General features: G+C 37.7%; 1 protein-coding gene across 3 annotated transcripts in view; it reads right to left on the reverse strand.

Annotated features, from left to right (window-relative positions):
- Positions 1-440: 440 nt before the first annotated feature.
- Positions 441-27457, reverse strand: part of BNIP3 (BCL2 interacting protein 3) — a 54479-nt gene continuing 27462 nt past the window's right edge. For 2 of the 3 annotated variants that reach the window (XM_053692590.1, XM_053692589.1), the window contains exons 4-6: positions 25102-25208; positions 15300-15449; positions 441-3280 (exon numbers count right to left, since the gene is read on the reverse strand). In XM_053692590.1, coding sequence (XP_053548565.1) covers positions 3235-3280; positions 15300-15449; positions 25102-25208 — 303 coding nt within the window. In that variant the 3' untranslated portion in view covers positions 441-3234. Of the gene's footprint in view, positions 3281-15295; positions 15450-25101; positions 25209-27457 lie in introns of those variants that run through there. The other variant, XM_053692591.1, reaches the window with a different exon arrangement.

A 27457-nucleotide genomic window follows, 5' to 3' on the forward strand; every position in this document is an offset into this window, starting at 1 on the left:
TGTGTGTGTGTATATATATATATATATATGTGTGTGTGTGTGTATATGTATATATACACACATACACACACACAAATCTATTGCTACATAATGTCTACACATAGGTTTCACATTTTTATAATTACAAGTGAAATGTTACTATATTTAAATCTAGTTAAACATTAAGGTGCTTGTAGGATTGTCATGATTTTTTAAAACAAGAATAGTTGTTAATTATAACTTGGTAATATAAATACTGGCAAAGCTGAACCTGGTTACATAACATCTGTAATCATTTCTATACATTAGGCATGGCAGTTTAATCTCCTAGTTTTGCTACATTCAAGATATCAGATTAAAAATCATTAGTTTATTCAGATAAATGTATTTTTTGGATATACAGTCTGCCAGTTCTTTCATTATTGAAAAGGAGACATTAAATGCAAATAAATGTGCAGTAGTTAAAGATGTGATTTTTTTTATTTTGCATTAAAAATCGAATGGCATTTAAAAGCAAACAAAGACACCATTGCTTTCGACTGCCATTAACGCAATACTGAGTTTTGGGAGTGCAATTATGAACTCTGGGTGCAGAGGAGATGTGTGTACAAGGAAAAAGACAGAGGCATTTAAAGGGATATTAAACAGTGCTCCTTTGGTAAAAACAAACATGTTAAATAAAACTAAACATAAAAAAATGTGTAAAAAAACAGCAAACAATTTACTAGTTTTCTTGAAAAATGAGCACTCATTTTTCACTGTATCCATTGCCCCCAGTGTGATAATAGTGGAGACATTTTTAAAACTTACGTTTCATTCTGCCAGTTTTGAGCATGAACATATGTCCATTTAGGTTTAAGATGTTTAAATTGATATTACAATAATATGAAATGTTTATTTGTACACAGCTGATACTCAAATATCAACTGCCCACTAGCTGAAAGAATCATTTTGGTGATGAACAGGGAACAAGCTTACAAGTGCATAAAACAGATGGTTTTATTTAGCATAAGAACATTAGTTTTTAAAAAAACTAAATAAATTAAAGACACTTGTTTGGATGCAAGAAAGACATTCTAGAGTAAAACTTAATTGTAATTTCTGTATTTATGACCCTAGCTATGTGTTTAACTGTCAGTCAACAGCTTGAACAACTGTCACTCACGAGTAGGACATGGCCAGTGATTGGTCGACAAATTTAACTGTTGCTCCTGATTGGCTTCCAGCAGTGGTAGTTGCACATAGCCACCAATCACCTACATGTTTAAAAGGAACATTAAAGTCATACTTAGAAGTAAATTGTAAAGTTGTTAAAAATTGTATGTTCTGTCTAAATCTATTATTTAATTTGCTTCCTACTTTTGTTATCGTTTGCTATAAGGTTTATCTCTGAAAGTTTAGGAGCAGCAAAGAACGTAGGTTCTAGCTGCTGTTTGGTTGTTGTGTATATATATATATATATATATATATATATATATATATATATATATATATATATATATATATATATATATATATATATATATATATATATATATATATATATATACACACACCCCGATTGTTATTGGCTCACCCACTATGTTCAGTTAAAAAAAACTAGTGCATTGCTTCTCCTTCAACAAATAATACTAATTTCCTTTAAAAGGACAGTCTAATCAAAATGAAATGTTCATGATTCAGATAGGACATGCAATTTTAAAGAACTTTCCAAGTCACTTTTATCATCAAATTTGCTTTGTTTCTTGGTATTCTTAGTTGAAAGCTAAATCTAGGTAGGCTCATGCTAATTTCTAAGCCATTGAAGGCCACCTCTTATCTCAATGCACTTGAGAGTTTTTCACAGCTAGAGGGCATTAGTTCATGTGTGCCATAAAGATAACATTGTGTTCATGCCCGTGGAGTTACTTATGAGAGGACACTGATTGGCTAAAGTGCAAGCCTGTCAAAAGAACTGAAATAAGGCTTAGATACAAGGTTATTACAGAGGTAAAAAGTATACAGGTAGCCCTCAGTTTACGCCGGGGTTAGGTTTCAGAAGGAATGGTTGTAAATTGAAACCCAGTTTACAATGAAAGTCAATGGGAAGTGAGGGAGATAGGTTCCAGGCCCCTCTCAAAATTGTCATAAGTAACACCTAATACATTATTTTTAAAGCTTTGAAATGAAGACTTTAAATGCTAAACAGCATTATAAACCTAATAAAATAATCACACAACACAGAATATATAATTAAACTAAGATACATGAACAAAAACATTTGCTAAACAGCATTATAAAACTAATAAAATAATCACACAACACAGACTTCACTTGCATTTTTCTGCAGACAGTTCTTTCTATGCATTCCAATCTGTACTGATTTATAGACAGGAAGATCTTTTTCCTTTGAAATCTGCTCGATAGCTGAGGTCTGGTTAAACTGATTAATTTCAGCTTGCTTGGCTTTGCTGCAACACAAGCAGACAGCTCCACCTACTGTCTATTTTAATAAATGCACTGCTTCTCAATGCTTTTCAATAGCAGTCACATGACTGGAAAAAAAGGTTGTTATTCTGAAACGGTGTAAATTGAACCGTTGTAAAACGAGGGCCACCTGTATTAATATAACTGTGTTGTTTATGCAAAACTGGGGAATGGGTAATAAAGGGATTATCTATCCTTTTAAACAATACAAATTCTGAAGTAGACTGTCCCTTTAACCCCTTTGCTCAGAGGGGGCTGGTTTAAACCCAAACTTAGGTAGGGACAGAAATTTTAAAAAAATAACGTTATTTTTACATCATTCAAAAATCCCCATATTTAGAATTTGCCAACAATGTTGATTTCCAAAGGGCTGTTTGCTGTCCAGTTTAAGATTTCTATACAATACAGACAATGTATGATAAATATATTTTAACATACCGGTAACTCCACTATGGAAACATTCAGTATAATCTCATTTTCACAAACCTTAACAGCACAAGACGGCGCAGAGTTCTTTCCCATGAAGATGATGACATTTATACTGGCTATAGTGCAGATCACACTTTTGTACTGGAAACCCGAAAGTCTACAGCAATCAGTAACATTACATTTCACAGCATACGAAAATCTATTAACCATGCACTTGCTTAAAATGTTGCGCACATCTTAGACAGTAATTGCAGCTGTAAGGACACATTATCTATTCTAGTTACATTTACAGAGCAAATTAATATCTAATCAAGGTCCAGCAGATTTTTCACTTTTTCTGGCACAGAGGTTTTTCACTTCTTAAAATGTGCTTGTAGAAGTTGTCAGGCGTCTTCCAATATAAACCCTTTAATTAAACAGAAACAAACATATTAGTTTGATCATTAATCAATAGAATGTGAGCTGACATATACACTGTGATTGTTAATGAAAAGTAAACAATTCAAATGAAAACTTGATTGTAAGTGTTGTAATAATATTCCTAATTACCTACTTTACTTTAAAAGGGACAGTCTAGACCCAATACTTATTCTTTATTACTTATTATTACATACCAGACAAGCATCTTGCAACGGGTTCCACATCTATATAAGCTTGTAAGAAGTACATTAAACTTTTAAATAAACGTTTGTTAGCAGCTGAAAATGGCCATCAAGCTCCGCCCACAGCTTTCTGCTTGTCTAGTTATGAGTCAATCATGATTGGAGAAACTTAAACACACCAAAATATAAATGCAATTGGTCGGCAGAGCTTGGTAGCCATTTTCGTCTGGTGCCTCAGAAAATGTACATATTAAAAGATTGTGCATATTATGATAGTGGAAGCGAATTGCAAAGTTGTTTAAAAGTGAATGCTCTGTCTGAATCATGAAAGGTTTTTTTTCCCTTTAGTGTCTCTATAATTGAGATGGGCATGGGAGAGGGTTAAAAGATGAGGAATACAGAAGAGGGAGAGGGTATCCCCAGAGATGATATACACCGTTGTGCATCTAACACATTCAGGGGCCCATTTATCAAGCGCCGAACGGAGCTTGTGGGCCCCTGTTTCTGGCAAGTCTTCAGACTCTCCAGAAACACAAATTATAACCTGTCCGCCTGCTCTGAGCAGGCGGACAGGAATCGCCGGAAATCAACCCGATCGGGTTGATTGACACCCCCCTGCTGGTGGCCGATTGGCCGCGAGTCAGCAGGGGGCGGCGTTGCACCAACAGCTCTTGTGAGCTGCTGGTGCAATGTTAAATGTGGAGAGTGTATTGCTCTCCGCATTTAGCGAGGTGTTGCGGACCTGATCCGCACTGTCGGATCAGGTCCGCAACACCTTTGATAAATAGGGGCCATAGGGTTTATTTTAGTACAGCATAGAAGTTCTATATTTCTGCATGTGACCAATGAGCACTAATTTGGAAATAAACTGACAGTTTTGATTTGCTGAGGTGCTTGGTCCATGATCCCATATCAATGTAGTCTGTTAAGCTTAAATAGAAATTCAGACACTTTGGAATTATAGTTAGAAGACACTGAATATAAACCTATACGTGTCTTTCACTGTTTTATTTTCTAAGTTATGATTATTACAAATCTTTCAAGACTTTTTGAACCTATGCAGACGACTAGGGAACTCATAATAAAACATTCCCCATCTGCAAGGAATAACATGTTACCCGGTTATCATGGTGGTAGCTCTGGAAGTTATTCCATCTGTCTGGTTGTATGAGGCCTTTGCAACTGAGATGTTTGGCTCAGTGTAACCAAGGCAAACAGTATTACTTTGTAACACCAAAAAGTGATTGGTGAAAAGTAGATATTCTATAGAAATAAGATTATTGAAGGCTAGCTATACTATGATTATAATAAATAGTATGCTAGCTTTTGAGTGGTCTTGAATCTTCTCAGTGCTCAAGTCAAATGGTCTAATCAGACGTTTGGACTGAATTTGCCATTTTGGCCCACCTTACACATTTATTCTACTCAGACCTCTTGAGCCCTTAAACTATTACCCAAAAAATCAAAGTATGTCAGGATGATTGGTGACCTTTGCCTTATCTGTCCCGCTTCCATAAAAGGTTCACTATTCTTCTAGGACTTCTCTGTCTTTCTCAGGTCTGGTTTGTCTCTTGAGTCAAGGTTGGAGACCAGCAGCTTTCTTCACCACCTTTTCTATAAGTTCTTAGTTTGGCCATTAATTTCAATTTGAGAAAAATGCAGGGTACATAAAGGTGAAGCCAACAACTATTAAAAGTGCCAAAAAACATTTTGAGTTATGCGCATATTATAAAAGGGTCAACTGAGGTAAAACAGTGTGTGGGGGGAAAAAAAAGTGGAAAAAAAGCTTAAAAGTATTTTAATACAAATTTCCAAAAATCTGCAAAATCACTTACACTTTAGTGTTCCCAAGTGTAGCCTGCTCTACCCCCCCTTATCAGTGTCCTAGTCCAAAACATTTGCTATCATATAACAAAGTGTGCATGTGAGGATAATTACTTATGCAAGCAAGGGGGTTGAGGAGGTACAGCAGGTACTGCTATTGTTTGTTGCCAAGAGGCTTGCTCGTTTCCATGGGGATAATGTCACATGCTTTGTGAAAGCTTTAGAATTATACTGTGCACTGCTTTAGTCAGATGCCATGTGACTCTGCCCCCTACCGTGCATGTGTACAATCTGAAGAAGCTATGGTCTGGATAGCACCTTTCATATATGGAAATACATGGGGGGGGGCTTGCTGCAAACAAAAATATGCCTGAATTAAAGGGGCTAATGAGGGTCAAAATAGAAACCTTTTTGCAGGTAAGCTTTGGCTGCATTATAGATTTAGAAATTTATGTTAGTTCATACTGTTATGTCCCTTTAAACAATTTTGGAAACTTTAAAAGGGATATTCCTGTCACAAATGGAATGGACATGGGTGCATTTCAGTTTTGAATCAAAGAATTTTTGCAATATACACGTATTAGCAAAAATGCTTCTAGCAAAGGCTATAGCGGTTTCCAGAGTGCACTTAAGTATGGTACATGCACCAGGTTTTTAACCACAGTACTTGGTCAGAGAGCCTAAGGTGCTTGTAACATCTGGTAATGACTGAATTTGCATAATTGCTGACATGATACAAGCCCCACTGGATTTCTGAGCAACTGCAGTATTTAAAATGCTGGTGCACTAAGAATACCTAGCTATGCCTCACATGAACGTGAAGAGAAAAATGTTAAACACTAAAACAGTAATAACTTTTACTAAAAGCATTTTTCCAATATATTTCTATCCAATGATGCAATTCATCTATGTGCATTTAAATTTTGGCAGGAATGTCCCTTTAAATTCAAGTTGCATTACACTATAAACTCATCAGTGAAAATCCATGTTATCAGTTTAAACCTGAAAAAATAAAATGTAATTATACATCTTGCTAAATATGATGTTAAAGGGACGGGGAAGACAATATTAGGCTTTCATTATTTAGCCGAGCCTACAATTTAAAAAAAAAAAACTTTCCAATCAAGTTCTATTATCAGTTTTATCTCTTTTTTTCTTACCTTTCCATATATAGACATGCTCAGGAGTGTGCATGTGTCTTGAACATTATATGTCAGTTGGATTTCCCACAATATTTCGAACAATGACACGTGCACACTCCTAGGTCTACTTAGATATCCTCATGAAAAGGAGCTACGTTTTAAAAGTGGATGACAAAAGAAGAGGTAAATTTGATCAAATAAATTATTGGGAAAGTTTTCAATTTATGGAGTTTACTTAAATAAATAATCCACATTTACCTTCAACCCACCTTGTCTAAGATTGCATAACAGTGGGTTGGAATTTATTCTTGTGAGATTTTGTTTATGTTCAAAATATTTGTTTAGTCTTAAAGGGACACTGAACCCAAATTTTTTCTTTCGTGATTCAGATAGAGCATGCAATTTTAAGCAACTTTCTAATTTACTCCTATTATCAAAATTTCTTCATTCTCTTTGTATCTTTATTTGAAATGCAAGAATGTAAGTTTAGATGCCGGCCCATTTTTGGTGAACAACCTGGGTTGTTCTTGCGGATTGGTGGATAAATTCACCCACCAATAAACAAGATCTGTCCAGTGTTTTGAACCAAAAAAATTCTTAGATGCTTTCTTTTTCAAATAAAGATAGCAAGAGAACGAAGGAAAATTAATAATAGGAGTAAATTAGAAAGTTGCTTAAAATTGCATGCTCTATATATATCTATCTCCTCTCCCTTAAAGGGATAGGAAAGTCAAAATTAAAATTGCATGATTCCAATAGAGCATGGCATTTTAAGACACTTTTAAATTCACTTCTATTTTCAATTGCACTTCATTTTGTTAGAAACCTTTGTTAAAAAAATAATACGCACATATCCTACAATAGTGGGAGTTAGCTGCTGATTGGTGCCTGCACACATTGTCTCTTGTGATTGGCTAACTAGATGTGTTCAGCTAGCTGCCGGTAGTACAATGATGTTCCTTCAGCAAAGGATAACAAGAGAATAAAGCACATCTGATAATAGAAGTAAATTGGAAAAAGTTATTTAAAAATGTCTGTTCTATCCAAATTATGAAAATAAAATGTTGGGGTTTCCTGTCCCTTTAAATAGACTTAGATTCAGGAAAATAAATATTTTTTTCTTTGTGCAAGAAACACGATACCCAAAGCACTCTATATTTACTAGCGCCTATTCTATTATCAGCTGTTGGAAAATGCTAACACAATATCTGATTGCTGATAATCATACCGTTTGTACCATTAAATACAGTAGAAATGAATAATAAAGTGCATAATAAAGAGACAATACAATAGCATTCACTCTAATTTTGAAGTTTGTCACAAAAAAATCTGCTGCTTATTTAAAATTCAAAGTAAATTGTAAAGTTTCTTAAAACTGCATGTTCTATCTGAATCATGAAAGTTTAAAGGGACATGAAACCCAGAAATTTTCTTTAATGATTTCGATAGAGCAAACAATTTTAAACAACTTTCAAATTTACTTCAATTATCTTATTTGCGTTGTTCTTTATGGTATCATTTGTTGAAAAGCATACCTAAGTAGGCTTAGGAACTGGGAGCTAGCTGCTGATTGGTGGCTGCAGATATATGGCTTACTGGTGTATTCAGTTAGTATTCAGTGCTTTGTTGCTGCTTCAATAAAGCATACTAAGAAAATGAAGCAAAATTGATAATAGAAGTAAATTGGAAAGTTGTTTAAAATAGTATGCTCTGTCTGAATCATGAAAGACAAATTTTAGGTTTCATGTCCCTTTAATTTCGTCTTTAGTGTCCCTTTAAAGTGACAGTCTACTCCAGAATTGTTTTTGTTAAAAAACATAATTTATGCTTACCTGATAAATTTATTTCTCTTGTGGTGTATCCAGTCCACGGATCATCCATTACTTGTGGGATATTCTCCTTCCCAACAGGAAGTTGCAAGAGGATCACCCACAGCAGAGCTGCTATATAGCTCCTCCCCTAACTGCCATATCCTGTCATTCAACCGAAACTAGCCGAGAAAGGAGAAACCATAGGGTGCAGTGGTGACTGTAGTTTAAAATTTAGACCTGCCTTAAAAGGACAGGGTGGGCCGTGGACTTGATACACCACAAGAGAAATAAATTTATCAAGTACGCATAAATTATGTTTTCTCTTGTTAGGTGTATCCAGTCCACGGATCATCCATTACTTGTGGGATACCAATACCAAAGCTAAAGTACACGGATGAAGGGAGGGACAAGGCAGGTACTTAAACGGAAGGGACCACTGCCTGTAGAACCTTTCTCCCAAAAATAGCCTCCGAAGAAGCAAAAGTATCAAATTTGTAAAATTTTGAAAAGGTATGAAGCGAAGACCAAGTCGCCGCTTTGCAAATCTGTTCAACAGAAGCCTCATTTTTAAAGGCCCAGGTGGAAGCCACAGCTCTAGTAGAATGAGCTGTAATCCTTTCAGGGGGCTGCTGTCCAGCAGTCTCAAAGGCTAAGCGTATTACGCTCCGAAGCCAAAAAGAAAGAGGTTGCCGAAGCCTTTTGACCTCTCCTCTGTCCAGAGTAAACAACAAACAGGGAAGATGTTTGACGAAAATCTTTAGTCGCTTGTAAGTAAAACTTTAAAGCACGGACTACATCCAAATTATGTAAAAGACGTTCCTTCTTTGAAGAAGGATTAGGACACAATGATGGAACAACAATCTCTTGATTGATATTCTTGTTGGAAACTACCTTAGGTAAAAACCCAGGTTTTGTACGCAGAATTACTTTATCTGTATGGAAAATCAGATAAGGAGAATCACATTGTAAAGCTGATAACTCAGAGACTCTACGAGCCGAGGAAATAGCCATCAAAAACAGAACTCTCCAAGATAAAAGTTTGATATCAATGGAATGAAGGGGTTCAAACGGAACTCCTTGAAGAACCTTAAGAACCAAGTTTAAGCTCCATGGAGGAGCAACAGGTTTAAACACAGGCTTAATTCTAACCAAAGCCTGACAAAATGCCTGGACGTCTGGAACCTCTGCCAGACGCTTGTGCAAAAGGATAGACAGAGCAGAAATCTGTCCCTTTAAAGAACTAGCTGATAATCCTTTATCCAAACCCTCTTGGAGAAAGGACAATATCCTAGGAATCCTAACCTTACTCCATGAGTAATTCTTGGATTCACACCAATGAAGATATTTGCGCCATATCTTATGGTAGATTTTCCTGGTTACAGGCTTTCGTGCCTGTATTAAGGTATCAATGACTGACTCGGAGAAGCCACGCCTTGATAAAATCAAGCGTTCAATCTCCAGGCAGTCAGTCTCAGAGAAATTAGATTTGGATGATTGAAAGGACCTTGTAGTAGAAGGTCTTGTCTCAGAGGCAGAGGCCACGGTGGAAAGGATGACATGTCCACCAGGTCTGCATACCAGGTCCTGCGTGGCCACGCAGGCGCGATCAAGATCACCAATGCTCTCTCCTGTTTGATTTTGGCAATCAGTCGAGGGAGCAGAGGAAACGGTGGAAACACATAAGCCAGGTTGAAGAACCACGGTGCTGCTAGAGCATCTATCAGCGTCGCTTCTGGGTCCCTGGACCTGGATCCGTAACAAGGAAGCTTGGCGTTCTGGCGAGATGCCATGAGATCCAATTCTGGTGTTCCCCAACGATGAATCAATTGAGCAAACACCTCCGGATGGAGTTCCCACTCCCCCGGATGAAAAGTCTGACGACTTAGAAAATCCACCTCCCAGTTCTCTACACCTGGGATATGGATCGCTGATAGATGGCAAGAGTGAGTCACTGCCCAGCGAATTATCTTCGAGACTTCTAACATTGCTAGGGAGCTCCTGGTCCCCCCTTGATGGTTGATGTAAGCCACAGTCGTGATGTTGTCCGACTGAAATCTGATGAACCTCAGGGTTGCTAACTGAGGCCAAGCTAGAAGAGCATTGAATATTGCTCTTAACTCCAGAATATTTATTGGGAGGAGTTTCTCCTCCTGAGTCCACGATCCCTGAGCCTTCAGGGAATTCCAGACTGCACCCCAACCTAGAAGGCTGGCATCTGTTGTTACAATTGTCCAATCTGGCCTGCGAAAGGTCATACCTTTGGACAGATGGACCCGAGATAGCCACCAGAGAAGAGAATCTCTGGTCTCTTGATCCAGATTTAGCAGAGGGGACAAATCTGTGTAATCCCCATTCCACTGACTGAGCATGCATAATTGCAGCGGTCTGAGATGTAGGCGCGCAAATGGCACTATGTCCATCGCCGCTACCATTAAGCCGATCACTTCCATGCACTGAGCCACCGAAGGGCGCGGAATGTAGTGAAGAACACGGCAGGAATTTAGAAGCTTTGATAACCTGGACTCCGTCAGGTAAATTTTCATTTCTACAGAATCTATCAGAGTTCCTAGGAAGGAAACCCTTGTGAGGGGTGATAGAGAACTCTTTCCCTCGTTCACTTTCCACCCATGCGACCTCAGAAATGCCAACACTATGTCCGTATGAGATTTGGCAATTTGGAAGTTTGACGCCTGTATCAGGATGTCGTCTAGATAAGGGGCCACTGCTATCCCCCGTGGTCTTAGGAACGCCAGAAGAGACCCCAGAACCTTTGTAAAAATTCTTGGGGCTGTAGCTAACCCGAAGGGAAGAGTCACAAACTGGTAATGCCTGTCTAGAAAGGCAAACCTTAGGAACCGATGATGATCTTTGTGAATCGGTATGTGAAGGTAAGCATCCTTCAAATCCACTGTGGTCATGTACTGACCCTCCTGGATCATAGGTAGGGTTGTTTCCATTTTGAACGATGGAACTCTGAGGAATTTGTTTAAGATCTTTAGATCCAAAATTGGTCTGAAGGTTCCCTCTTTTTTGGGAACCACAAACAGATTTGAATAAAATCCCTGTCCTTGTTCCATCTGTGGAACTGGATGGATCACTCCCATTATTAGGAGATCTTGCACACAGCGTAAGAATGCCTCTTTCTTTATCTGGTTTACAGATAATCTTGAAAGGTGAAATCTCCCTTGTGGGGGGGAAGCTTTGAAGTCCAGAAGATATCCCTGAGATATGATCTCCAACGCCCAGGGATCCTGAACATCTCTTGCCCACGCCTGGGCGAAGAGAGAAAGTATGTCCCCTACTAGATCCGTTGCCGGATAGGGGGCCGTTCCTTCATGCTGTCTTAGAGGCAGCAGCAGGCTTTCTGGCCTGCTTGCCTTTGCTCCAGGCCTGGTTTGATTTCCAGGCCGGCTTGGATTGCGCAAAAGTTCCCTCTTGTTTTGTAGCAGAGGAAGTTGATGCTGCACCTGCCTTGAAGTTTCGAAAGGCACGAAAATTAGACTGTTTGGCCCTTGATTTGGCCCTGTCCTGAGGAAGGGTATGACCCTTACCTCCAGTAATGTCAGCAATAATTTCCTTCAAACCAGGCCCGAATAGGGTCTGCCCCTTGAAGGGAATGTTAAGTAATTTAGACTTTGAAGTCACGTCAGCTGACCAAGATTTAAGCCATAGCGCCCTACGCGCCTGGATGGCGAATCCAGAATTCTTAGCCGTTAGTTTAGTCAAATGAACAATGGCATCAGAAACAAAAGAATTAGCTAGCTTAAGTGTTCTAAGCTTGTCAAGTATTTCAGTCAATGGAGTAGCTGTCTGAAAGGCCTCTTCCAGAGACTCAAACCAGAACGCTGCAGCAGCAGTGACAGGAGCAATGCATGCAAGGGGCTGCAGGATAAAACCTTGTTGAATAAACATTTTCTTAAGGTAACCTTCTAATTTTTTATCCATTGGATCTGAAAAAGCACAACTGTCCTCGACAGGGATAGTGGTACGCTTTGCTAAAGTAGAAACTGCTCCCTCCACCTTAGGGACCGTCTGCCATAAGTCCCGTGTGGTGGCGTCTATTGGAAACATTTTTCTAAAAATAGGAGGGGGGGAAAACGGCACACCGGGTCTGTCCCACTCCTTAGTAATAATTTCTGTAAACCTTTTAGGTATTGGAAAAACGTCAGTACACACCGGCACCGTGTAGTATTTATCCAGTCTACACAATTTCTCTGGCACTGCAATTGTGTCACAGTCATTCAGAGCAGCTAAAACCTCTCCAAGCAACACCCGGAGGTTCTCAAGCTTAAATTTAAAAGTAGACATATCTGAATCAGGTTTCCCCGAGTCAGAGACGTCACCCACAGACTGAAGCTCTTCCTCAGCTTCTGCATATTGTGACGCAGTATCAGACATGGGCCTTAAAACATCTGCACGCTCTGTATTACGTCTAACCCCAGAGCTATCGCGCTTTCCTCTGAATTCAGGCAGTCTGGCTAATATCGCTGACAGGGTATTATCCATGATTGCCGCCATGTCCTGCAAAGTAATCACTATGGGCGTCTTTGATGTACTTGGCGCCATTTTAGCCTGAGTCCCTTGAGCGGGAGTCAAAGGGTCCGACACGTGGGGAGAGTTAGTCGGCATAACTTCCCCCTCGTCAGAATCCTCTGGTGATAATTCTGTTAAAGATAACAGCTGATCTTTATTGTTTAAAGTGAAATCAATACATTTAGTACACATTCTCCTATGGGGTTCCACCATGGCTTTTAAACATAATGAACAAGGAGTTTCCTCTATGTCAGACATGTTTATACAGACTAGCAATGAGACTAGCAAGCTTGGAAAACACTTTAAATCAAGTTAACAAGCAATATAAAAAAACGTTACTGTGCCTTTAAGAGAAACAAATTTTGCCAAAATTTGAAATAACAGTGAAAAAAGGCAGTTAAACTAACGAAATTTTTACAGTGTATGTAACAAGTTAGCAGAGCATTGCACCCACTTGCAAATGGATGATTAACCCCTTAATACAAAAAACAGATTAACAAAACGAAAAATATGTTTTTTAAACAGTCATAACAACTGCCACAGCTCCTACTTTTGAAGCCTTTTGAGCCCTTCAGAGATGTCCTATAGCATGCAGGGGACTGCTGAGGGAAGCTGAATGTCACAGTTTGTAATTTTAACTGCACCAACTGTAACTTTTATACTATAACAGTGGAAAGCCTCAGCAAACTGTTTCTAGGCAAAAATGAAGCCAGCCATATGGAAAAAACTAGGCCCCAATAAGTTTTATCACCAAAGCATATATAAAAAGGATTAAACATGCCAGCAAACGTTTTATATTGCACATTAATCAGAGTATATACCTCTGATAGCAAGCCTGATACTAGTCGCTATTAAATAACTGTATTTAGGCTTTAACTTACATTAATCCGGTATCAGCAGCATTTTCTAGCAAATTCCATCCCTAGAAAAACTTAACTGCACATACCTTATTGCAGGATACCCTGCACGCCATTCTCCCTCTGAAGTTACCTCACTCCTCAGACATATGTGAGAATAGCAGTGGATCTTAGTTACTTCTGCTAAGATCATAGAAAAACGCAGGCAGATTCTTCTTCTAAATGTTGCCTGAGATAAAATAGTACACTCCGGTACCATTTAAAAACAATAAACTTTTGATTGAAGAAAAAACTAACTATATTTTACCACATTCCTCTTACTACCTCCAGCTAGGTTGAGAGCTTGCAAGAGAATGACTGGATATGGCAGTTAGGGGAGGAGCTATATAGCAGCTCTGCTGTGGGTGATCCTCTTGCAACTTCCTGTTGGGGAGGAGAATATCCCACAAGTAATGGATGATCCGTGGACTGGATACACCTAACAAGAGAAAAGATAGATAATCCCTTTATTACCTATTCCCCAGTTTTGCATAACCAACACAGTTATATTAATATACTTTTTACCTCTGTGATTTCCTTGTATCTAAGCCTCAGCAGACTGCCCCCTTATTTCAGTTCTATTGACAGACTTGCATTTTAGCCAATCAGTGTCCTCTAATAAGTAACTAGACGGGAGTGAGCACAATGTTATCTATATGGCACACCTGAACTAACGCCTTCTAGCTGTGAAAAACTGTCAAATGCACTGAAATAAGAGACTACCTTCAAGGGCTTAGAAATTAGCCTATGAGACTACCTAGCTTTGGCTTTCAACTAAGAATACCAAGAGAACAAAGAAAATTTGATAAGTGAATTGGAAAGTTGTTTAAAAGTGCATGCCCTATCTGAAACATGTAATTTTAACTAGATTATCCCTTAAAGTTTGGCTTTTGTTTGAAAATACCTTACATAAGTGTTTGTTCGGATGTTTAAGCTTGTGCTGTGAAATGTACAAATTCACAATGAAAAGGACTGAACCTTAGCTGTGAAAAGCTAAGATTACAGATGTGTATTTAAAGGGACATTAAACACTAAATAAATGCTAGATAGAATGATGCATTCAAAGAAAAGATTAGCCTGAGAATAACGTGTAGATGTATTTTTTAAAGTCTCATTAGCTGTTTAAATATTGCCAAACTAAGTGTAAAGTTTTAGTGCCTATAAAATATGGGAGTTGCCATGTTGTAATTTAGGTTAACGTCTCTGCTGCGGTTAATTAGGGACAGCTATAAATAGGTCAATAGATGGTGCAGCCAATGGCTGTGTGGAATTTATTAGTGCTCTGCACTTCCACTTCTAACAGGAACTGAAACGCTCACAATTTCAGAATGGGATTACAGGGAAAGGGGACAAAATAAATAATGAAAGTATATTGCAGGTTTTTTTTTTTTTAAATACTGTATACGATTGATCATTTTATATTACCATATAAAGGTGTTTGCTGTCCCTTTAAAACAAGTATTAAAAAGAGGAACCTGTTTGCTTGCACAATAGACCATATCATTTCTTCCTGTTGACATAAATTAGCTGTACTGGATTTGGCAAAAGCTCAACAAATGTTGACAACACTTTGGCAACATTTCCAAACACGCCGTCTGTCACTGTCCGTTTACTTACCCCAAGCCAATAGCAAGCAGGTGAGACAGAAGCAGGGAGGGCAGAAAAACCTTTAAAAACTCTGCTGAAAAAATCCCCCCCTTCTTCATGACACTTGTGTTTCTCATGCTAAGGGCAGAGCTACGCTTTGGATGCTTAAAAAGAAATTCCCTAAAAAAAGATTAACAAAACAAACAAGAGAGAATAATAACAAAATATATCAGTTTCCAGTAACATTGTTCTTCACATACAAATATTAACATGATTAAAACACTTATGAAAAAACACTAGTACATAATACTATACAGATTATTGCAAAGCTAGACAGACAGATACAGATAAGCCAGGGGTCGACAAATTGTTTACAAAAATAGAGCAGGCAATTTTAAGCAAATTTCTAATTTACTCCTATTATCATTTCTTTCATGTAATTAGCAAGAGTCCATGAGCTAGTGACGTATGGGATATACATTCCTACCAGGAGGGGCAAAGTTTCCGAAACCTTAAAATGCCTATAAATACACCCCTCACCACACCCACAATTCAGTTTTTACAAACTTTGCCTCCGATGGAGGTGGTGAAGTAAGTTTGTGCTAGATTCTACGTTGATATGCGCTCCGCAGCAAGTTGGAGCCCGGTTTTCCTCTCAGCGTGCAGTGAATGTCAGAGGGATGTGAGGAGAGTATTGCCTATTTGAATGCAGTGATCTCCTTCTACGGGGTCTATTTCATAGGTTCTCTGTTATCGGTCGTAGAGATTCATCTCTTACCTCCCTTTTCAGATCGACGATATACTCTTATATATACCATTACCTCTGCTGATTCTCGTTTCAGTACTGGTTTGGCTTTCTACAAACATGTAGATGAGTGTCCTGGGGTAAGTAAATCTTATTTTCTGTGACACTCTAAGCTATGGTTGGGCACTTTGTTTATAAAGTTCTAAATATATGTATTCAAACATTTATTTGCCTTGACTCAGAATGTTCAACTTTCCTTATTTTTCAGACAGTCAGTTTCATATTTGGGATAATGCATTTGAATTAATCATTTTTTCTTACCTTCAAAAATTTGACTCTTTTTTTCCTGTGGGCTGTTAGGCTCGCGGGGGCTGAAAATGCTTCATTTTATTGCGTCATTCTTGGCGCAGACTTTTTTGGCGCAAAAATTATTTTCCGTTTCCGGTGTCATACGTGTCGCCGGAAGTTGCGTCATTTTTTGACGTTATTTTGCGCCAAAAATGTCGGCGTTCCGGATGTGGCGTCATTTTTGGCGCCAAAAGCATTTAGGCGCCAAATAATGTGGGCGTCTTATTTGGCGCTAAAAAATAAGGGCGTCGCTTTTGTCTCCACATTATTTAAGTCTTATTTTTTCAGTGCTTCTGGTTGCTAGAAGCTTGTTCTTTGGCATTTTTTTCCCATTCCTGAAACTGTCATTTAAGGAATTTGATCAATTTTGTTGCATCTGAGTCAGAAGATACTACAGGAAAATCGCTGTCTACTGCTGGAGCTACCAAGCTAAGTGTATCTGCTATAATTTTTGGTATCTGTTTCTCCAGCTGTTGTTTGTATTGCATGTCATGACAAACTTATTAATGCAGATAAAATTTCCTTTAGTACTGTTACATTACCTGTTGCTGTTCCGTCAACATCTAATTTTCAGAGTGTTCCTGATAAACATAAGAGATTTTATTTTTTAAATCCATTTAAGAAGGCTATGTCTGTTATTTCTCCTTCTAGTTTACATAAAAGTCTTTTAAAACTTCTCTTTTTTCAGATGAATTTTTAAATGAACATCATCATTCTGATACTGATAATGGTTCTTCTGGTTCAGAGGTTTCTGTCTCAGAGGTTGATGCTGATAAATCTTTGTATTTGTTCAAGATGGAATTTATTCGTTCTTTATTTAAAGAAGTATTAATTGCATTAGAAATAGAGGATTCTGGTCCTCTTGATTCTAAATCTAAACGTTTAAATAAGGTTTTTAAATCTCCTGTAGTTATTCCAGAAGTGTTTAATCTCCCTGATGCTAATTCTGAAGTAATTTCCAGGGAATGGAATAATTTGGGTAATTCTTTTACTCCTTCTAAACGTTTAAGCAATTATATCCTGTGCCATCTGACAGATTAGAGTTTTTTTGGGACAAAATCCCTAAGGTTATGGGGCTGTCTCTACTCCTGCTAAATGTGCTACTATTCCTACGGCAGATAGTAATTCATTTAAGGATCCTTTAGATAGGAAAATTGAATCCTTTCTAAGAAAAGCTTACTTATGTTCAGGTAATCTTCTTAGACTTGCTATATTTTTAGCGGATGTTGCTGCAGCTTCAACTTTTTTGGTTAGAAGCTTTAGCGCAACAAGTAACAGATCATAATTTTATAGCATTATTATTATTCTATAACATGCTAATAATTTTATTGGTGATACCATCTTTTGATATCATTAGAGTTGATGTATATGTCTCTAGCTATTTTAGCTAGAAAAGCTTTATGGATTAAACTTGGAATACTGATATGTCTTCTAAGTCAACTTTGCTTTCCCTTTCTTTCCAGGGTAATAAATTATTATTTCAACTGTTTCTGGAAGGAAGGGAACTTTTTTACCAAAGGATAAAAAATCTAAGGTAAATTTAGGTCTAATAATCATTTCGTTCCTTTCCTCACAATAAGGAACAAAAGCCTGATCCTTCATTCTCAGGAGCGGTATCAGTTTGGAAACTATTTCCAGTTTGGAATATATCCAAGCCTTTTAGAAAACCTATAGCCAGCTCCTAAGTACCCATGAAGGTGCGGACCTTATTCCAGCTCAGCTGGTATGGGGCAGATTACGTTTTTTTCAAAGAAATTTTGATCAATTCCGTTCTCAATTTCTGGTTTCAGAACATTGTTTCAGAAAGGTACAGAATTGGCTTCAGTTAAGGCCTCCTGCTAAGAGATTTTTTTCTTTCCCGTGTCCCAGTTAACACAGCAAAGGCTCAGCATTTCTGAAATGTGTTTCAGATCTTGAGTTGGCTGGAGTAATTATGCCAGTTCCAGTTCTGGAACAGGGGCTGGGGTTTTATTTTATCTCTTCATTGTACCAAAGAAGGTCAATTCCTTCAGACCAGTTCCGGATCTATCAATATTGAATCGTTATGTAAGGATACCAACATTCAAGATGGTTACTGTAGGACTGTCCTGCCTTTTGTTTAGCGAGGGCATTATATGTCTACAATAGATTTACAGGATGTGTATCTACATATTCCGATTCATCCAGATCACTTTTAGTGTCTGAGATTCTCTTTTTAGACAAGCATTACCAGTTTTGTGGCTCTACCGTTTAGCCTAGCCTCAGTTCCAAGAATTTTTTTCAAAGGTTCTCGTGCCCTTCTTTCTGTAATCAGAGAACAGGGTTTTTTGGTATTTCCTTATTGGACAATATCTGGGTACTTGCTCAGTCTTCTCATTTTCGAAGAATCTCATACGAATCGACTTGTGTTGTTTCTTCAAGTTCATGGTTGGAGGATCAATTTACCAATCAGTTCATTGATTCCTCAGACAAGTGTAACCTTTTTAGGTTTCTAGAATAGATTCAGTGTCTATGACTCTGTCCTTGTCAGACAAGAGAAGTTTAACATTGATATCAGCTTGTCAAAACCTTCAGTCACAATCATTCCCTTTGGTAGCCTTATGCATGGAAATTTTAGGTCTTAGGACTGCCGCATTAGATGCGATCTCCTTTGCTCGTTTTCACATGCGACCTCTTCAGCTCTGTATGCTGAACCAATGGTGCAGGGATTACTCAAAGATATCTCAATTAATATCTTTAAACCGATTATACGACACTCTCTGACATGGTGGGCAGATCACCATCGTTTAGTTCAGGGGGCTTCTTTGTTCTTCCGACCTGGACTATAATCTCAACAGATGCAAGTCTTACAGGTTGGGGAGCTGTGTGGGGGTATCTGACGGCACAAGGGGTTTGGGAATCTCAGGAGGTGAGATTTCCGATCAATATTTTGGAACTCCGTGCAATTTCAGAGCTCTTCAGTCTTGGCCTCTTCTGAGGAGAGAGTTGTTCATTTGTTTTCAGATAGACAATATCACAACTGTGGCATACATCAATCATCAAGGAGGGACTCACAGTCCTCTGGCTATGAAAGAAGTATCTCGAATTTTGGTTTGGGCGGAATCCAGCTCCTGTCTAATCTCTGCGGTTCATATCCCAGGTATGGACAATTGGAAAGCGGATTATCTCAGTCGCCAAACGTTGCACCTGGGCGAATGGTCTTCACCCAGAGGTATTTCCTCAGATTGTTCAAATGTGGGAACTCTCAGAAATAGATCTGATGGCTTCTCATCTAAACAAGAAACTTCCCTGGTATCTGTCCGGATCCAGGGATCCTCGGGCGGAGGCAGTGGATGCATTATCTCTTCCTTACAAGTGTCATCCTGCCTATATCTTTCCGCCTCTAGTTCTTCTTCCAAGGGTATTCTCTAATATTCTAAAGGAATGCTCGTTTGTCCTGCTGGTAGCTCCAGCATGGCCTCATAGGTTTTGGTATGCGGATCTTGTCCGGATGGCCTCTTGCCAGCTGTGGACTCTTCCGTTAAGACCAGTCTTTCTGTCTCAAGGTTCTTTTTTCCATCAGGATCTCAAAGCCTTAATTTTAAGGTGTGGAGTTTGAACGCTTGATTCTTGGTCAAAGAGGTTTCTCTGACTCTGTGATTGATACTATGTGACAGGCTCGTAAATCTGTTTCTAGAGAGATATATTATAGAGTCTGGAAGACTTATATTTCTTCAGGATGGTTTAGATAAAGGTTTGTCCGCAAGTTTCTTGAAAGACAAATCTCTGCTCTTTCTGTTCTTTTTCACAGAAGGATTGCTAATCTTCCTGATATTCATTGTTTTGTACAAGCTTTGGTTCGTATAAAACCTGTCATTAAGTCAATTTCTCCTCTTTGGAGTTTTGAATTTGGTTCTGGGGGCTCTTCAAGCTTCTCCTTTTGAACCCATGCATTCTTTGGTCGTTATATTACTTTCTTGGAAAGTTTTGTTTCTTTTGGCCATCTCTTCTGCCAGAAGAGTCTCTGAATTATCTACTCTTTTTTGTGAGTCTCCTTTTCTGATTTTGCATCAGGATAAGGCGGTGCTGCGAACTTCTTTTGAATTTTTTACCTAAGGTTGTGAATTCTAACAACATTAGTAGAGAAATTGTGGTTCCTTCATTATGTCCTAATCCTATGAATTCTAAGGAGAAATCATTGCATTCTTTGGATGCTGTTAGAGCTTTGTAATATTATGTTGAAGCTACTAAGTCTTTCCGAAAGACTTCTAGTCTATTTGTCATCTTTTCCGGTTCTAGAAAAGATCAGAAAGCTTCTGCCATTTCTTTGGCATCTTGGTTGAAATCTTTATTTCATCATGCCTATGTTGAGTCGGGTAACACTCCGCCTCAAAGGATTACAGCTCATTCTACTAGGTCAGTTTCTACTTCCTGGGCGTTTAAGAATGAAGCTTCGGTTGATCAGATTTGCAAAACAGCAACTTGGTCCTCTTTGCATACTTTTACTAAATTCTACCATTTTGATGTGTTTTCTTCTTCTGAAGCAGTTTTTGGTAGAAACGTACTTCAGGCAGTGGTTTCAGTTTGAATCTTCTGCTTATGTTTTTTCATTAAAATTTTATTCTGGGTGTGGATTATTTTCAGCAGGAATTGGCTGTCTTTATTTTATCCCTCCCTCTCTAGTGACTCTTGTGTGGAAAGATCCACATCTTGGGTAATCATTATCCCATACGTCACTAGCTCATGGACTCTTGCTAATTACATGAAAGAAAACATAATTTATGTAAGAACTTACCTGATAAATTCATTTCTTTCATATTAGCAAGAGTCCATGAGGCCCGCCCTTTTTTGTGGTGGTTTTGATTTTTTTGTATAAAGCACAATTATTCCAATTCCTTATTTTATATGCTTTCGCACTTTTTTCTTATCACCCCACTTCTTGGCTATTCGTTAAACTGAATTGTGGGTGTGGTGAGGGGTGTATTTATAGGCATTTTAAGGTTTGGGAAACTTTGCCCCTCCTGGTAGGAATGTATATCCCATACGTCACTAGCTCATGGACTCTTGCTAATATGAAAGAAATGAATTTATCAGGTAAGTTCTTACATAAATTATGTTTTTTTATTTGTTCTCTCGGTATCTTTATTTTTATAAGCAGGAATGTAAGCTTAGGAGCCAGACCATTTTTGGTCCAGCACCCTGGGTAGGTAGCGCTTGCTGGCTACATTTAGCCACCAATCAGCAAGCGCTACCCAGGTGCTGAACCAAAAATGGTCAGGCTCCTAAGCTTACATTCCTGCTTTTCAAATAGAGATACCAAGAGAACGAAGAAAAATTGATAATAGGAGTAAATTAGAAAGTTGCTTAAAATTGCCTGCTCTATCTGAATCATGAAAGATAAAAATTGGGCTTCATATCCCTTTAAAAGGTACATGAAACCCTACAATTTTTATGCTTCAAACAGAGCATACAATTGTAAACAACTTTCCAATTCACTTCCATTATCAATTTTGCTTTGTTCTCTTGGTATCCTTTGTCAAAGGAGCAGCAATGCATGACTGGGAGCTAGCTGAACACATCAAGTAAGCCAACTACAAGGGACATAAATGTGTAGCCACCAGTTAGCAGCTATCTCCCAGTAGTGCTTTTCTGCTCTTGAGCCTACCTAGGTATTCTTTTCAACAAAGATTACCAAGAGAATGAAGAAAAATTAAATAATAATAAGTAAATAGGAAAGTTGTTTAAAATTACATGCTCTATTTGAATCATGAAAGAAAAATGTTGGGTTTCATGTCCCTTTAAGGAGACAGATGTCATTTTAGGAGCCAGACAGTGGTAATTTTACGCAATCCAACAATTTTCTTTTGTGATTCAGACAGAGCATACAGTTCTTAACCCTTTGAGTGCTAAGCACTTTCCCACCTGGGTGCTAAGCTTGTTTTAAGGGTTAAGTTAACTTTTTTTTTTAGATCCCCAAGACTTACACTGTTGGAAAGTTGCGCGGTGACGTCATCACGTCATTGTGTGTGACGTCACCGCGCATAAAGTGAAGCCCCGGCGATGCCTGTCACTATGCAGGCCCGATCGCCGGGGTAGGAGTGGGTGGGAGCCCCCAGATCTCTCTCAAGGTGGGAGAATGCTATCGACGGCTCTGAGCCGTCGTTGGCACCAGAGAGCACTCAAGGGGTTAAAAAGGTTCCAAATGACTTCTATTATCAAAATGTACTTCAATCTCATAGTGTTCTTTGTTGAAGAGATACATAAGGTAGGTAGTGTGCACATTTCTGAGTTAATACATGACAGGAAACATTGCTGCCACCCAGTGCTTTTGCAAATGTATAACTAATGCCATATATTGTTCCAGTCACATGTATGCTCCTACACCTTCCTATCTGCTTTTCAACAAGGGATACAAAAAGAATGAAGTAAATTTAATCATAGAGTGTAATATATTAAAAAAAAAATCAAATTTACTTCTATCTGAATCATGAAAGAAAGAAAAAATGGATTTTGTCCATTTCACATTGGGTAAGCCAGTACATTTTCTCTCCCCATTATTAGTAATGTTTTTTTGTTTTTTGAATGACCATAACATTATAGGAATATTTTTTCAACCTGTATAGACATTACATATAGAGAGAATGCCTGGATGCTCTGTGAGATATATTTATTAGTAGTAGCTCCCCAGATACAGTAATTAAAACAGGAACTCACAGGTCTTGCTCATATTAAAACAACCCGGTGATTATTAGATCTCTGTATTTTCACTCTCTGGTCACAAGTGCTAGCCGGCCCCTATCCTAGAGTCACGTTCCCTTACAATTACATATGTGAAGAACTGGCTGTAACAGGCATTGAGGTGGTCCGTTTCTTTACCCCAAATACATAAAACTGACAAGCTTCATATTGTAAGATAACAAGCTATGTCCATTATAGAGGAACTGGTTACTCTAATGAAATAATACAAGGGTCTAGTTTTATTATTTCTGAAATATTAATTGTTAAAGGGACATGAAACCCACATTTTTTTCGTTCTTGATTCAGAAAGATCATATCATTTTACTACTTTCCATTTGACATCTATTATCTAATTTACTTCATTCTCTTGGTATTCGTTTTTGAAGGAGCAGCAGTGCAGTCACCAAGCGACGGCTTATGAGACTACCTAGGTATACTTTTCAACAAAGGATACAAAGAGAACAAAACAAATTGGATAATAAAAATACATTGGAAAGTTGTTTAAAAATGGTACGCTCTATCTAAATTATGAAACAAAAAAATTAGTTTTCATTTCCCTTTAATTACTGAAAGAGGTTACACACATATGCCACTCCTGACAGAAAAGCTCTGTCCTGTTCAAGAGCCACAGAGCCTGCGGTTAAAGGGACAGTCAAGTCAAAATTAAACTTTCATGATTCAGATAGTGCATGGAATTTTTAACATGTTTCCAATTGACTTTTATCATTAAATTTGCATTGTTCCCTTGGTGGTATTTTTCAAAAGCGAAACCTAGGTAGGCTCAAACTGATTTCTAAACCGTTGAAAACCGCCGCTTAGCATTAGAGCATTTTGAAAGTTTTTCACAGTTAGACAATACTAGTTCATGTGTGTCATATAGATAACATTGTGCTCACTCCCGTGGATTATTTAGGAGTCTGCACTGATTGGCTAAACTGCAAGTCTGTCAAAGGCACTGAGATAAGGGGGCAGTCTGCAGAGGCTTAGAGACAAGGTAATCACAGAGGTAAAACATATATGAATATAACAGTGTTGGTTATGCAAAACTGGGGAATGGGTAATAAAGGGATTATCTATCTTTTTAAACAATAAAAATGCTGGTGTAGACTGTTCCTTTAACTATGTATTTAATCCTTTTACAGGGATTTTGCAGATTTTTCAGTATTTATTTTTAAAGGTGATAGCATTAAACACAGTCACATTTTCTTGTTTGGAATTAAAGGTAAAGCTACTGTTATCAATGTATCTAAAGCTATTTTATACTACTTATCTCCAAACTGAAAATAAGTAATTTTTTTTTTTTAACCTGATGGTAAACAAGAGGTTTCCAGAGTTGGCCTGATGAATTTATATGCCACCATCACCTATTACACATTAAAGGGACAGTCTACTCAAGTATTTTTATTATTTAAAAAGATAGCTAAGCCCTTTATTGCCCATTACCCAGTTCTGCATAATCAACACGGTTATATTAATATACTTTTTACCTCTGGGATTACCTTGTATCTAAGCCTCTCCAGACTGCCCCTTATTTCAGTTCTTTTGACAGACTTGCATTTTAGCCAATCAGGGTTGACTCATAAGTAACTCCACGTGAGTGAGCACAATGTTATCAATATGGCACACACAAAACTAGCGCTGTCTAGCTGTGAAAAACTGTCAAAATGCACTGAGATTAGAATACCAAGAGAACAAAGCAAATTTGACGATAAAAGTAATTTGGAAAGTTGTTTAAAATTGCATGCCCTATCTGAATCATGAAAGTTTAATTTTGACTAGACTGTCCCTTTAATAATTGATGTACTTTGTTTTAACATACTGTGTTGGGTAGCTCCTCTGCCCCTTTCCTTTTCCTATTCTGTAGTGTAGGGACATAGCTTTTTGACCTCTCTAAGGACAAAGAAAATGTATTTCTAGAAGCTTTAATGTGCCTTAATATATTTTATATTTGATTTATTCTGATATTATGGTCATAACTGATACATTTTCCCTGGCATCTTGTTCTATTGCATTCTGGCAAAACTGTGAAAGTAAAAATCTTACTTTGGAGGGATGTTCTCAGGCCTGCTTGACCAGTCCCATATCCAGTCTGAATTCTTCTTCAATAAATTCTCTAGCTCTTTCCTCCGTTCAATGTAATCTTCTTCAGACTGTGACAAAGAGATTTGTAAATTAAAAAAGAAACAATAACAGGATAGAAACAAAATTTATGCTTTCCTGATAAATTCATTTCTTTCATGATGGTGAGAGTCCACGAGCCATCAAATGTGGGATTAAAGTCCAATCCTACAGGACAAAAACACCCTACACAACAGAGTTTTAATCTCTCCCATGATTTCTTAGTAATTTTTTTGCCTCCAGCATGGAGGACGGTGAATTAGTGCAGGAGGGTGAATTTAAGTCTACCATACACTTGAAAGATACCTATTTGCATATCCCCGTTCCCAGGGAACATACACAATTTCTCAGATTTTCCTTTCTAAACAGGCATTTCCAATGTGTTCCACTCCCACTGGGTCTGGGACCAGCACGAAAAATCTTCTCGAATGTTCTCGGAGCTCTTTTGTCCGTAGTGAGAACTCAGGGCTCAGCAGTAGCGCCTTACCTAGACTACATTCAGGTACAGGCTGCTTCTTTCAGATGACTCAGAAACCTGAGAACACCATTTTTTCAGTTCCTTCGTTACCATGGTTCTAAAATATCTCTATATTGCCAGTCACCAATCTTGATTTAGGGAGCCTCTTTCCTCCATCTGAATTGGGTAGTATTTACTGCAGAACTCAGTCTGCTGGGTTGAGGAGCAGTTTGGGTTTGTCAGAAAGTGCAGGGAGTTTAGTCTCCAAAGAAGACGAGGTTGACGATCAGCTGTAGGAATGGACTTTAAACCCGCATGTGACGGCTCATGGACTCTCACCATCTTATTAAAGAAAAGGCTAATCTTCTCTACTTATTTGTTTTATATAGTTTAAGTTATATTAGCCATAACCACATCTACCAAAAGCTACATCCTATACAATCACAAATTGTGTAACTTAGTACAAAGTGCTTGCCTTCTAGTATCTTCCCTCTCAGTCAGTAGTGATAATATGGCTGTTATTAAATAAAAGGTAAAAATGTGTTTTGCACAATTACATTCTGTGTCACTGCCGTATGATTCAGCATAAGAATAATAGTTCCAGCGCTAAAGTAGACACAGCATTACACTTAGGGATGGGCGAATGTTTCGCAACATTCGAAAAATGAAACGAATTTTAACACATTCGTTGGTTGGAATCGAATTTCTAATGTTTACATAACATTCGATTTTCGAATGTTCGGTTTCGAATTCCATGATTACATTCGAAAATATTCGAATTATGCAATATTCAAATTCGAAAAATTCAAATTTATATGCTTGTAATAGTATTTCTAATGCTTTCTTTAAATTTAATATTCGAATTATGCAATATTCTATATAGAAACATTTGAAATTATATATTTGTATCTATTATGTATCAATTTACTAGATTCCCTCTCTACCACATGAACTACTGAATAGTATTTGTTAAATAGAATGTTAAATTCGAAATTTCGAATGTGGACATTCGACATAATTATAAACATTCAAATTCGAAAGTGACATTCGAAAACTGTAAAAAGCATTCGATTATAGAATTTTTAAGAATATTCGTTCTTATCAACATTTCGATTTATAATTCGCATTTCGCTAATAACATTCGTTCCAACATTCGAATTTGGAAATTTACACATTCGCCCATCCCTAATTACACTGACAGCTTCACAAAAATGTAGGCCCTGTCTCCGTAAATGGACATTAAACACTAAATAAATGCTAGATAGAATGACATGTTCAAAGAAAAGATTAGCCTGAGAATAACACGTAGATGTATTTTTTTAAAGTTTCATTGACTGTTTAAATATTGACAAAATAAGTGTAAAGTTTTAGTGTCTATAAAACAATGGGAGCTGCCATGTTGTAACTTAGTTTACTTTTTCTGTTGTGGCCAATTAGGGAGACTTATCAATAGATCACTAGAGTGTGCAGCCAATGGCTGTGTAGAATATAAAAGTGTTCTGCACTTCCATTTCTAACAGGAAATGAAAAGCTCCAAAATTCAGAATGGAATTACAGGAAAAGGGGACAAAATAAATAATGAAAGAATATTGCAGAGGTTTTTTTATATACGATTTATAATTTTATATTATCACCTCAAGGTGTTAAATGTCCCTTTAAAGTATGGGCACCTCTATTTTCCAGTCTACAAAACTCGCAGGAATTTATTTGCGGTAATATTACTCTCTCATTCTAAAAGAAAATAATGTACTGAATGTACTGTCATACTATGGCCAGAACTAAGGTACCACTGATAGACATGAGCAAAAAAAAATAAAAAAATTA

This window comes from Bombina bombina, chromosome 9 (assembly GCF_027579735.1).
Source record: "Bombina bombina isolate aBomBom1 chromosome 9, aBomBom1.pri, whole genome shotgun sequence".
NCBI classification, from domain to species: domain Eukaryota; kingdom Metazoa; phylum Chordata; class Amphibia; order Anura; family Bombinatoridae; genus Bombina; species Bombina bombina.